The sequence below is a fragment of the Lacerta agilis genome, chromosome 18 (assembly GCF_009819535.1).
Source record: "Lacerta agilis isolate rLacAgi1 chromosome 18, rLacAgi1.pri, whole genome shotgun sequence".
Classification (NCBI taxonomy): Eukaryota; Metazoa; Chordata; class Lepidosauria; order Squamata; family Lacertidae; genus Lacerta; species Lacerta agilis.
This window is the reverse complement of record NC_046329.1, coordinates 3442587-3455291: the sequence shown is the minus strand read 5'-3', so window position 1 is coordinate 3455291 and position 12705 is coordinate 3442587. Positions and strand designations below refer to the sequence as shown.

General features: G+C 49.2%; 1 protein-coding gene across 2 annotated transcripts in view; it reads right to left on the bottom strand.

The window, feature by feature from the left end:
* CELF5 (CUGBP Elav-like family member 5) overlaps window positions 1-12705 on the bottom strand; it is an 87007-nt gene that overhangs the window by 56655 nt on the left and 17647 nt on the right. For both annotated transcript variants that reach the window (XM_033136763.1, XM_033136764.1), the window contains exon 2: window positions 9221-9303. In XM_033136763.1, coding sequence (XP_032992654.1) covers window positions 9221-9303 — 83 coding nt within the window. The remainder of the gene's footprint in view (window positions 1-9220; window positions 9304-12705) is intronic.

Genomic DNA, 12705 nt, shown 5'->3' with positions numbered 1-12705 from the left:
CCATCTCGTCACTGTACCTGCCTCCTGGTTTTCACAGACCATTTCACTAAGATGGTGCACTGTGCCCCCTGCCCGTCCATACCCACAGCTAAGGAAACGGCTCAACTGTACCTGCAGCACATCTTCCGCCTGCATGGCCTGCCCGAGCGTGTGGTTTCTGACCGCGGTGTCCAGTTCACATCCCACTTCTGGCGAGCCCTGCACCAGACCCTTGGGACGGAGGTCTGTCTATCTTCGGCCCACCACCCGCAGACCGACGGCCAGACGGAACGGGCAAATGCGGTGCTGGAGCAGTACCTCCGGTGTTACTGCAGCTTCCAGCAGGATGACTGGGTCGATCATTTGCCATTGGCGGAATTCGCCTACAACAATGCAGTGAACGCCTCCACCCAGCAGACCCCGTTCCAGGCCTCCTACGGCTACCATCCACGTTTGTTCCCGGACGTGCTGCCAGCTTCCGCGGTCCCCGCAGTGACAGACTGGCTTCAGGAGCTTCAGTCCCAGCAACAATTATTGATGGAGCAACTGCGCCAGGCCAAGGATGCATACAAGGCCCAGGCAGACCGACATCGTCAGGAGGGGCCAGAACTCCGTGTTGGCGATCGGGTGTGGCTCTCTACCCGTCACCTGCACCCTTCTCGGCCCTCACAAAAGCTGGATGCACGGTTTGCCGGCCCATTCACCATCACTGCGCGGGTGTCGCCGGTGGCGTTTCGCCTCCAGTTACCTCCATCGCTCAAGGTTCACCCAGTATTCCACCGGTCCCTACTAAGTCCAGTCGCCCCGCCCGACGAGTTCCACCCAGACAATCCACGACCGCAGCCAGTTTTGGTTGAGGGGGAACCTGAGTACGAGGTGGAGCGCATTCTCGACTCACGATACCGCAGGGGGAAGCTCCAATACCTCATCGACTGGAAGGGGTATGGGCCTGAGGATCGTTCATGGGAACCAGCGGAAAACATCCACGCACCTGCCTGCCTCCGTGATTTCCATGCAGCTTACCCCAGCAAGCCTGGTCCGGCCCCTCGGTTGAGGGGGAGGCCTGGGAGGGGGGATGGTGTGATGGCCTGGGAGTCAGACTCTGATGCTGAACCTGAGGGATCCCAACCTGCACAGGATTCCCCGCCTCCAGAACCAGCTGAGCCGGGGCCAGGGCTTGAGCCTGAAGGATCCCCACCTGTGCTGGATCCCCAGGTGCAGGCATCAGCAGAGTCTGCTCTGGCTCCTGATGGGAGGGAGGACCCATTGCCTGCAGGTGCTCCACTCCCAGCCTCTTCAGAGGAAGCTGAGGCATCCCCTGGGTCCAGTAACCCACCAGCCTCTCCTGAGCTACAGAGGCTCAGGGCAGAGAGGCGAAGGGAGTTAAGTGTCTGCAGGAGGAGTGCTCGCCTCCAGGCCCGGAGGAGAGGCGAGTCTCCGGAGGATCGGGACCGCCCTAAGCATAGGGCCAGATAAAAGCCAGCCAGACCCAGCCCAAGTTGCGTGAGCAACTTAGTTGCAAGCGTGTGCTCAACCTGCAACCTTGTGCCTGGACGTGCCTTGGACCTTGACCTGCTCCCTGCCTTGCTCCCCGCCGGACTGACCTCCTTTGGACCCCTAGACCCAGGACTGGACTTGGACCTCGCTTCTTGGACAAACCCTTGGGGCCAGCACAGCACCCCTCGTGACATCATGGGGCGTCCCCCAGTGATGTCACAGGGGCAGGCCCTGGAGATGGGAGTTAATTGGGAAATGGGATGATGGCAAGCATCTAAGGTTGTCTACATGTGAAACTTGAAAAATTAGAATATCGTGGAAAGGTTCATTTCTTTCAGCAATTCAACTTAAAAGGTTGAAACTAATATGTGATATAAACTAATGACATGCAAAGCGAGATATGCCAAGCCTTTGCTTGTTATAATTGTGATGATTATGGCGTACGGCTGATGAGAACCCCAAATTAACAATCTCAACATTGGGGTTTTCATCAGCTGTGCGCCATAATCACCACAATTATAACACGCAAAGGCTTGGCATATCTCGCTTTGCATGTCATGAGTCTATCTCATATATTAAACTCCAGTAGCTAATACAAACAATTGCTTACATAAATGGACTTTTCCACGATATTCTAATTTTTCGAGTTTCACCTGTAGATTTGCAACCAGCTCTTGCTGGGCCTGAAACATGCAAGCTGCATGCACACTCATCTGTCTGTCTGTCTGTCTACCTAATCTATCTATCTACACATATATAATATGTGTAGAAAATAATATCCAAAAGTAATATCCAAAATCACAGGGACCCCGTGGCAGCTTACAGATAAAATAAGAACAGCTGAAGACATAGACCAAAACACAATTGTTAAAAAGCAATTATAGTGGTACCTCGGTTGTTGAACGTAATCCGTTCCGGAAGACCGTTCAACTTCCGAAACGTTCGCCAACCGAGGCGCAATAGGTGGTCGGCAATTTCAATTGAGAAAACTGGAAAAAAAATGCAGTGGAAACCATTCGACTTCCGAAAAGCGTTAGAAAATGTAAGCATTTACTTCTGGGCTTTCGGCATTCGAAAACAGAAAGGTTCGGCTTCCGAGATGCTCGAAAACAGAGGTACCACTGTAAACACTAATAATAATAATAATAATAATAATAATAATAATAATAATAAGTGGCAAAGTTCTGTGCTGTCGCTATTAAGCTTCGGTCCGCATAATTGGGTGGTTCCTGATCCTTTTTTTGATTTAAGTATTATAATAATCTGAATTGTTGATTTTTTAAATTAATTTCTAAATTTATTCTTTTAAAGCAATAATTATTAATTTTAATGTACTTTAATTTTAAGACGGCCAACCCCTTTTAGATCAAATCTCAGATCAATTTTAAATTGCATTTATTATTTATTCTGTATGTGTCTTTTTGTGTGTGTGTGTGTGTGTATGTGTGTGCTGGTCATCGACCGTAATAAAGTACTACTTCTACTGAATAATACACACACACACACACACACACACACACACAAACGAATGAGCTGGAATGGAATCCCTCTGTTGGGGAATTGTTGAGTTGGAAGCGGTCCCCAACAGCCATCTAGACCAACCCTCTACAATGCAGGAATCACAGCTGAGTGTTACAACTCTAGACTGGGTACACAGCAGTCTTCCTGAGTCAGGCCATTGACCCATCTAGCTCAGTACTGTGAACACTGACTGTCAGAGGCAGTCTAGGGTTTCAGGCAGGCGATGTTCCCAAGTCCTGTCTGCCTGCAAAGCAAGTGCTTGACCCCTGAGCTACAGCCCATACCCTAAGCAAGATTCTAGTCCTCATGTCTTGTAGTAAGGTTATTGGGAAATGATATATAATGAAATGAAAAGGATGTTTAAAATAACCTTTGCAAAACACACAGAGAGAGGGGGGGAGGGAGGGAGAGAGAGAGAGAGAAGGAGGGAGAGGGAGAGGGAGAGATGGAGAGAGAGAGAAAGAGAGAGAGAGAGAGAAGCTTTTCTTTTGGGAATTATAGGGACAGAACTACCTAAAATGTATAGAAACTTATTCATGTATGCTACTACAGCAGCAAGAATGTTACTTGCCCCAAAAGTGGAAAGAAGCAGGAGTCCCAGTGAAAGAAGAATGGATACAAAAGCTTATGGAGTATGCAGAAATGGCGAAACTTACCAGAAAAATAAGAAATCGAGATAACAATTTTTAAAATAAAAGAAAGGAAATGGTTTATTGAATATTTACAGATAAGTTATAAACAGATAAAAACACTGGCAGGATTATTGTGATAACCTGCAGTTTCATAACAGTGTTTATTTAAAGAAGATGAATAAAAGAGCAAATTAAGTTAGTTTGGATATGCGGAAGATATTTAAAACAAATTTAAGGAACCGCAGAAAGAGGGGGAAGGAAGTCAAGTTTTGAAATGTGAAAATGATTGTAAAATTAGTGACATGTATAAAATCAGTGAAATGTATAAACTTGAATAGTATAAATAAATAAATAAATAAATAATACTACAAAAAATAATGAGATTCTGATTCAGAGAGCCTGATTCAGAACCAGGAAGCCCTGGAAGCTGCCTTATGTTGAGTCAGACTATCTAGCTCAGTATCGTCCACACTGACTGGCAGCAGCTTTCCAGGATTTCAGGCGGAAGACGCGGGAACGCCAGGGATTAAACCTGGCACCTTCTGCATGCGAAGCTGCGGCTCAGCTCTCCTCCCACTCACTAGGTGCCCTTTGGATCAGGCACACCCTCGCTCAGCCTCGCAGGGCTGTCGTGAGGATGAAACGGTGGCAATGGAAGCCCGGAACTCCTCGGAGCAAGGGGAGGAGCGAAAACGACACAATTCACTCAGCAAATTAAACATTCTGCAAAGGTCGGAACCAGCGGCATCGCTGGGGGGGGGCTCACCCCGGGTTCCAGGGGAAGGGGGGGTGACACTTGGGCCACCCCGCCGGCGGCACCTGAGCAAGCCGTGGAGTGAAGCCGCTCCGCCCTGAGGCTCGTGCGGGGCCCGCCTGCCGGCACCGCTATGGGGCTGCCCTGCCCCTGTTGCATGAGCCGCCACAGAAGCAGCAGCTCCGGCCCAGACGCGCGTGCGTACTCCTCCTGGGCCAGCGCTGCCGCTTCCCCGGCGACGTTGATAGCCCGCCGAGTGAAAAGGAGGCTTATGGGGAGCTGCCAATCGTGCGCGGCAGCCCCACAAGCCGCCTTTTCACCCGGCGGGGGCCCAGCGACAGAGTGGGCACGCGACGGAGTGATGTCGCGACGCAATGTCAGGACGCCCTGCCCCCAGGGGGTGCCTCCTCCGTGCTGCCGCCCCGGGCAGCGTGGAGCCTTCCTCCTCCCCTGGTCGGAACATACGGGACAGCTGGCTGTTTGCCCCAGGGAACTTCAGCACAGACAAAGACACACAAGAGACTCAAGAGAGAGAGAGAGAAGGTGATCCCCTCTAAGTCCCCCTTGCATTTCACAACCAGCAGTCCCCGAGCTCTGCAAACGTCAAAGCAGTGCTTGAAATTAGCCAGGTGCGTTTTCCGACTGGCATGGTTCCAACCGCAACCACATGGAGATCTCTGGTTTCCAGGTTGGCAACGGACATCTCCATCCGGCTGGCCCCTCCAGCTTTCTTGCATGGGGAAGCAGAAGAGCTTATTTGTTGTGTTTATATCCCACCTTTTTCCTCTGTGGAGTACATGGTTCACACCCCTCCTCAGCTAATCTCTACAACGACCCTGCAAGGCAGGTGAAGAGGCCACGACTGGCTCCGAGGTCGTGCGGCAAGCTTCATGACGCAGTAGGGATTCGAACCCTGATCTCCCAGGTCATGGCCCAGCACTCTAACCACTACACCACCCTGCCTTCCTAGAGTCCTGCTACAGGGCAGCGCTATAAATCAAGTGGGTAAATAAAAAGGGGGAAAGCCAAATGTCACTTAGAGAAGGTTCTCCTTGAAGCTTGAATTTTGTTTTATTCTGGATTGTTAGATCAAGTGTTTTAATGTGTTGAAAATCTGAAATACTCTCCTTGAAGCTTGAATTTTGTTTTATTCTGGATTCTTCGGTCGAGTGTTTTAATGTGTTGAAAATCGCTTTGAGATCCCCCCCCTTCATTGGGGAAGAAAAGGTACCTAGACATTTCATTGTGGCAACCATAACCCAGGTTTAAGAGGTTTAAGGAGCTGTTCGCAGATTAAGCTTCTTTATCTGAGTCAAAGTTAACCGTTGAACTGCTGAGGAGGAAAACCAGCCAGTCGCGGGATATTAAGGAGCAGCGCAACTTTTGGGGTGGAAGCGAAAGGTCAGCTGAGCCACAGCTTCGTCAGCTCAAAGCAAGGCATAGCACCGGCGTTTGAAAAAGCAAACTAAAAGGCAAAATAAGCCAGGATATACCGGAGGCCGAGGGTATCGCCCAGATTCTCCCCGACTCTTCGTGTAACTCTCCTCTTACAGAATTTATCTTTAGCCGAGCGCTGGAGATGGCACCTCTTGGCAGCTCCTGCCTCGGAAAAGCAATTGCTGAGGAGGGTTATTAACAGCCTGCCATAATCATACAGAGGCGAAGTTAAAATGTCTGGCAAAGTGAGATTCGAGGCGTTGGGGGGGAGGCGGGTTTGTTTTGGGAAGCAGGCCGCTTTTCAATATTTCAGAGTGCGATCTACCGCCCCCCCACATTCACAATGTATAATGTCCCACAGGGGCATGCCCAGGATCAAAACTAGGGCGGGGGGCAAGCCATGGTCGTTCAGGTTGTGACATTTCAGCACGGAAAGGCGAATGAAACCAAATTTTAGGGAAATTATATATAATTATAGCAGTGCTTTATTACGGTAGTTATTACAATTATTTGCTTGAATTTTTTTTTAAATTTTTATTCTAGTTACATGTCTTATACCAGGGGTGGCCAACTCCCAAGAGACTGTGATCTACTTTCAGCAGTGATCTACCCCCGTTTTTGGGGGTTCAGCTCAAAGTTGTTGACCTTTTCTGGGAATGAGGAATGCCCCGTTTTTTAGGGGTTCAGTTCGTTTTTAGATTACTGACCATATTATGTAAACAGCAAACAAAAACAGCTTCAAAAAAAAAACAGAAAAACTCCCCCCCCCCAAACAGAAAGCCCCCAAATGGCTGAAAAACTCAGTTTCCTAGGATCCTCAGCCATCGCAACTCACCATGCAAGGGAACGGTTTCCAAAGCTCCTTTGCAACGATCAGCCGCCGCAACACACACACACACACACACACACACACGCAGTGGCCGGCTGCCGGTCAGCAGAGCTCAATCGTTAATTAGATTTTGGGAGGGGGAGAAAGACCGGTAGTTGAGCTTTTTAGGAGAGCTTTTTTTTCCTTTTAGGCTGCCGATAACCATTTAATTATTATTATTATTTGCTTCTGGGGGGGCAGGTGCCCCCTCCTGCCCCCCCCTTGGGTACGCCCATGATGTCCCACCTTTCTCCTAAGCTGGAGCTCAAGGCGTGTTTTTTGTGTGTTTTGGCCCGTCTCTCTCTCTCTCTCTCTCTCCCTCTCACCTCACAGGGTTGTTGTGAAAACAAAATGTGTGGGTGTTCTGCCCCTTAGCTCTTCTGCGAGGGGGCGGGAAGAAAAAACGGTAATCGTTAATTTCTGCAAATGAACGCTTTCCCTCTTTATAACACCGCAGGGCAAAGGCCCACGTTTAGAGACACCTCTCTTGCTTTTCTCTTCGAAGGAACAAGCCATTCTGATTTGGATAAAGCTGTTTAAACCTATCGCAGACACACAGAAAGCTGCCTTATTATCAGGTTGGATTCATTGTCTATGTTATAGATTGTGGGGGGTACTCCCCCTAAACCACCCTAGAAAGTAATAAATGGTGAGATCTTGATTATTTGGAGTATTGAAGGGAAGAATGCAGGCCAGTAAGGGGGGGGAGGGGAACACAGGCTAAGCTTCCTTTTTGAAGCTAGAGCCTCACCTGAGATACAGGTGTTAACAGGAGAAAAGGTGTTGATGGCCCATCTAAGGGGGATCTTGGTCCTGGGCAGACAGAAAATTGACAGGTCAACTGGGTGTGAAGTCAGAGGAAAAGAGAGCTTTTAGCAAGGTGTGCCGGGAAGAAGAAGGGAAGAAGAAAGACTGGGATCCATTTTGGGTAGGCTGGCTGAAGTCTGGCTGGGAGAGATACCTTGGACTCCACTGCTGCAGGGAACAAGCCCTACATTCCCTCCTTAAAGCTACAACAGCCTCCATTACATCTTCAATTCTCCAAAGAAACACGGATCCCAGGTGACTGTTTTGAATTATGGTGCTGGAGGAGACTCTTGAGAGTCCCATGGACTGCAAAAAGATCAAACTTATCCATCCTTAAAGAAATCAGCCCCGAGTGCTCACTGGAAGGGCAGACCCTGAAGTTGAGGCTCCAGTACTTTGGCCACCTCATGAGAAGAGAAGAGTCCCTGGAAAAGACCCTGATGTTGGGAAAGATGGAGGGCACAAGGAGAAGGGGACGACAGAGGACGAGATGGTTGGACAGTGTCTTCGAAGTGACTGGCATGAGTTTGGCCAAACTGCGGGAGGCAGTGGAAGACAGGAGTGCCTGGCGTACTCTGGTCCATGGGGTCATAAAGAGTCGGACACGACTGAACGACTGAACAACAACAACAAGGTGGCTGTCTGGAACCCTCTGTCTAGAATCTTGCTACTGCTCGGCAGAGAGTAGGATTGGGAGGGGGGTGCCCAACTTTTGCAGCATCTATTTACTCCCATGTTGCTTACAGCAGAGTTCCCTGACCATTGGGTGATGCTGTCGGGGGGGGGGCTGATGGGAATTGTACTCCCATCCACTCGCCCACCCAGCCGAGGCTGGTCTTCTGGCGGTGGTAGTTTTCCAGGTTCTGAAGCAGAGAAAGCTCCCTTGCTATTCTCACTATTGCAAAGAGGTGCGGTGTTGTAAATGCAATCCTGTTGTATTTATGGTACCGAAATGTTGTTTCGCATTTGAGATTGTGTTGCCGCTTTATTGTGGAATTGTTTTTGCGCTGTTAGGGTTTCGAGATGCATTGCTGCTTTCCCTTTCTGTGAGATGTTTTGAGCGTGATTCTTTTTGTGGAAAAGCAACATGCAAAAAAAGGGAGGGAGGGAGGGAGGACAGGAGGAAGGAAGGGAGGGAGGAACGAAGGAAGGAAGCGAGGAAGCAAGGGAGGAAGGGAGGGAGGGAGGACAGGAGGAAGGAAGGGAGGGAGGGAGGAACGAACGAACGAACGAAGGGAGGGAGGGAGGACGGGAGGAAGGAAGGAAGGAAGGAAGGAAGGGAGGGAGGAAGGAACGAACGAACGAAGGGAGGGAGGGAGGGAGGACGGGAGGGAGGAAGGAAGGAAGGAAGGAAGGAAGGAAGGAAGGAAGGAAGGAAGGAAGGAAGGAAGGAAGCGAGGGAGGACGGGAGGAAGGAAGGGAGGGAGGGAGGAACGAACGAACAAACGAACGAACGAAGGGAGGGAGGGAGGGAGGAGGGAGGGAGCTCCAGGTGGAAGTGAATCTGCACTCCGATTGGCATACAGGAGTATCCCGGAATTAGCCAATCACGTGGGGCCCATTGTGTAAATAGTGTATATAAAGCAAATGTTTCGGGGGAACTGCATTCCTCACTACTATGAGCTAAATAAAGAGCATGAAATTCACACTGGACTCCGAGTATATTTCACATTGAAAGGAGCCTCTGGAGCCGACCCGCAGCGACTCCAAGCAGCCACGACTTACCCCAGGGAGCGTCTTCTGTTCATGTAGCGCTGTCTGAGCTTTGATGGCCGAATCTCGGGCGCAGTACGTAAGGAAGGCACAACCTGAAACGGGAGAGGGCGAGCACGGGTATCAAACGCGTGAACATGTATGCGCAGAATGCACGCTTATGCGCAGTGTACTTCATCCGCTGTGGGTGAAGGGCTCTCAGACTCCCTTCTCTGCCCCACCCAAACACACACACACACACCAATTTCATGCACATTTTTTTTTTACCAAGAGCACGCCTCGTTGCATTTCCTGTGGGAGGGAGAAGCACAGGATCAAGTGGGGAGATTAAGGGGGTTTAAGAACGCAAGGTGAGCTGTGGGAAGGGAAGGCAAGGCCGGAGTGGAGCAGCTGTATTTAAAAAGAAAGAAAGAAAGAAAGAAAAAAGGCATGTTCCATGCTAGCGATTGTTAAAGGAGAAATCTGAGGGCTCCCTTGGACAAAAACACAAGGACACCAGCCAGGAATACCAGAGCAAAACAGCAGCCAGTAGGCTTGGTCATTATTGAAGACTGATGCAACAGGACTCCCACCTGCCACCAGGTGGAACAAGATGGAAGCCCTGAAAAAAGGAGACCCCAGCTTTTATTAGTTCCTTTTTTATTATTAAAAATGTATTAGATTTTCCAAATGAAACCAATTACAGATACCCACATCCCATACACAACAACACAATACACCAACACACAAAAACAACACAATTACTTAAAAATCCTTCACTTCTTCCAAATCTTAGTTGGGACCTCCTCTCGCCCTCCCTTGTGCGTTCATTTCGAATCTTCTTTAGTAACTTTGTAACATTGTGAAATCTAGTTCCTTATAACTAATCATAATCTTACAATTATAATCAACAAATCTTATATTCTTATCAAATAATACATCGTATTTCAAATCTTAACTTCTTATATCCTTTCTTCTCTTAACTCAGTAAAACTGTTACTCTTATTACTTCTAATTCTAACTTCAAAAATATTATAATCAACTCTTTTCCAAAAACTTAAATATTTCTTCCATTCTCCAAATCCTTTTGCCCTCTGACGTCGGAGTACCATGGTTAGCCTTCCTATTCAAACTCATAAATTCCTTTAACCCACCCCCCTCCTCACCATCTTCCCCCCTCCCATTTCACTCCCCCACCAGGCTTTCCCCCAACATTTTCCCAGTGCAGATTTTCCTTCTCCCACAACAATGCAGTTCCCTTCTTCTTCCAACTTTTATTAGTTCCTAATCCCCCAGTTACAGCCCTAAAACTACATCACCGCCACTACATCACAAATACATCATGAAAAGGGAGGGTTCAAGGTGGAAACCTGAGTACGTTTACACGTGTCCTGCTTCCTCTTCTCACCCGTCCCACAGGGGCGGAGTGAGGGGGGCGGAGGGGGCGGGGTGCCCCGGGTTCCAGGGGAGGGGGGTGACACTTGGGCCAGCCCCGCTGGCATGGCATCACCTCGCAGCCCGTCCCTCTGTAATGAATCAGATCTAAGTTAGGGGATGTTCAGAAACCCACGGTGTTTTAGAAGTTGATGGGCACCCCAGTTTGAGTGGCAGATACCCCCTGGGAGGCGGGACCTTCCGCTCTTTAAAAGGAGGGAGGAGCCGTTAGTGTGAGGAGAGGGGTGACTGGAAGAAGGAGGGTGTGGGGCCAGGTTAGGTTTAGGTTAGGTTAGGATCGTTGAAGATGTGTATATGTTACTGAAAGAAAGAGTTTACACTGTTATGAAACTAAGCTTATGAACCATCACTGAAACCGTTATGTTCTGAAAGAAATAAAGACTTCTTATTGTTGAGCTAAGAAAATGTCGTCGTTCATTTGGTCCAGCGAGTTATATAGGCTCTTGAGGAGGTGAACTCAGGGAAAGGACAAAACTAACCTGAAGGGGGATAGTTTGTGCCTTGGAGTTCCCTCAGGAGGGGCTAGCGGGCAGAAACCCTGGTATTGCCACAGTTGCTAAGAGGGCTTAGCTAACTGATATAGTGAGGGGATCTAATAAAGAGAGACCCCGAACTGTAGGCAAAGGAGAGGCTAACCCCTGAAGCCCAGAGCAGAAGATATAACCGGCCACGGCCGCTGGACAGGAAAACTCCCGTTACTAAGAGATCCCCAGATTATAGATGAAAGGGGATTGATATAACAGACGGACCTCAGAGGGACAGGTGGGGTGCATTGTAATTTGACCCAGAACACCTGATTAAAAATTCACTTAGTAACGAGGGGAGAGTCTGAAGTGGAGGTTCGTCGCACCCTCCCCTCCGCTGCTCCATCCGCCCAGCAGCAGGAAGGGAGAGCGCGCACCGAGCGAGCCGAGCCCTGCCTGGCACCGGCAGAAACCTTGCTCGGCACGGCGGGGCTCGGCTCGCTCGGTGCGCGCTCTCCCTTCCTGCTGCTGGGTGGATGGAGCAGCGGAGGGGAGGGGCGTGCTGCGGGGTGATGCCCCGCGCCCGGGGGTGCCTCCTGTTTGCCGCCCCAGGCACCCGAGATGCGCCGTTCGCCCCTGCCCTCCCAGGCACACATTCCAGAGAACAGAGAGATGTTCACAGTTTCCTGCCCTTCCAGAGAGGGTTCGATCACTGTCCTTTGTTTCAGTTCGCGTTGAATATCATTCCCAAAAGGTGCCTCTTTGTGAGTGAAATGATCCACAGTCTGGCACCTCCTGAGCAGAGTTCGCTGTGGACGTGCTGCCACATCCAGGAGACCATGGCTTCTCGCACTCCCAAGTCCTCCCTCCATGGTGAGAAACGAAAGGTCAAATTTATAGGAATTTATAACAGAAACATCACAGAGAAAGAAATGCTTTCACTCAAGTATGTGTGTGAGAGTGTAGTGTTTGTGGAACTGGGTGCTTCGGGGAAATTCCTGTAACACGATCATTAGGAAAGGGGTTTAAAATATGGTAGCAAGGAACCGGAAAAGCGAAAAGACTCCTACAATAATCGAATGGCAGGTCCAAATGATAGAATATTTACAGTTGGCCACGATGACAGGGAGAATGAGAGGATACCCGACGCAGAAGGTACATAAAGAATGGGAAATATTTATAGATTACTTGAAAAATTACTGTAACAACAAAAATCTCCTGGCAGACCTTGACTGATTCTAGTAAGACGAATGTGATAAATAATCATGTACTTTGGATAAGAATTAGGAAAACAAAACAATAGTATGATGCTGTATGTAAAACAATCAAAATAAGTGACAGTACAATGGGTTTAATCTAGGGGTAGGCAACCTAAGGCCTGGGGGCCAGATGTGGCCCAATCGCCGTCTCAATCCGGCCCGCGGAAAATCCGGGAATCAGTGTGTTTTTACATGAGTAGAATGTGCCCTTTTATTTAAAATGCATCTCTGGGTTATTTGTGGGGCATCGGAATTCGTTCACACACACACACACACACCCAAAAAATATAGTCCAGTCCATGGTCTGAGGGACGGCGGACCAGCCCACGGCTGAAAAGGG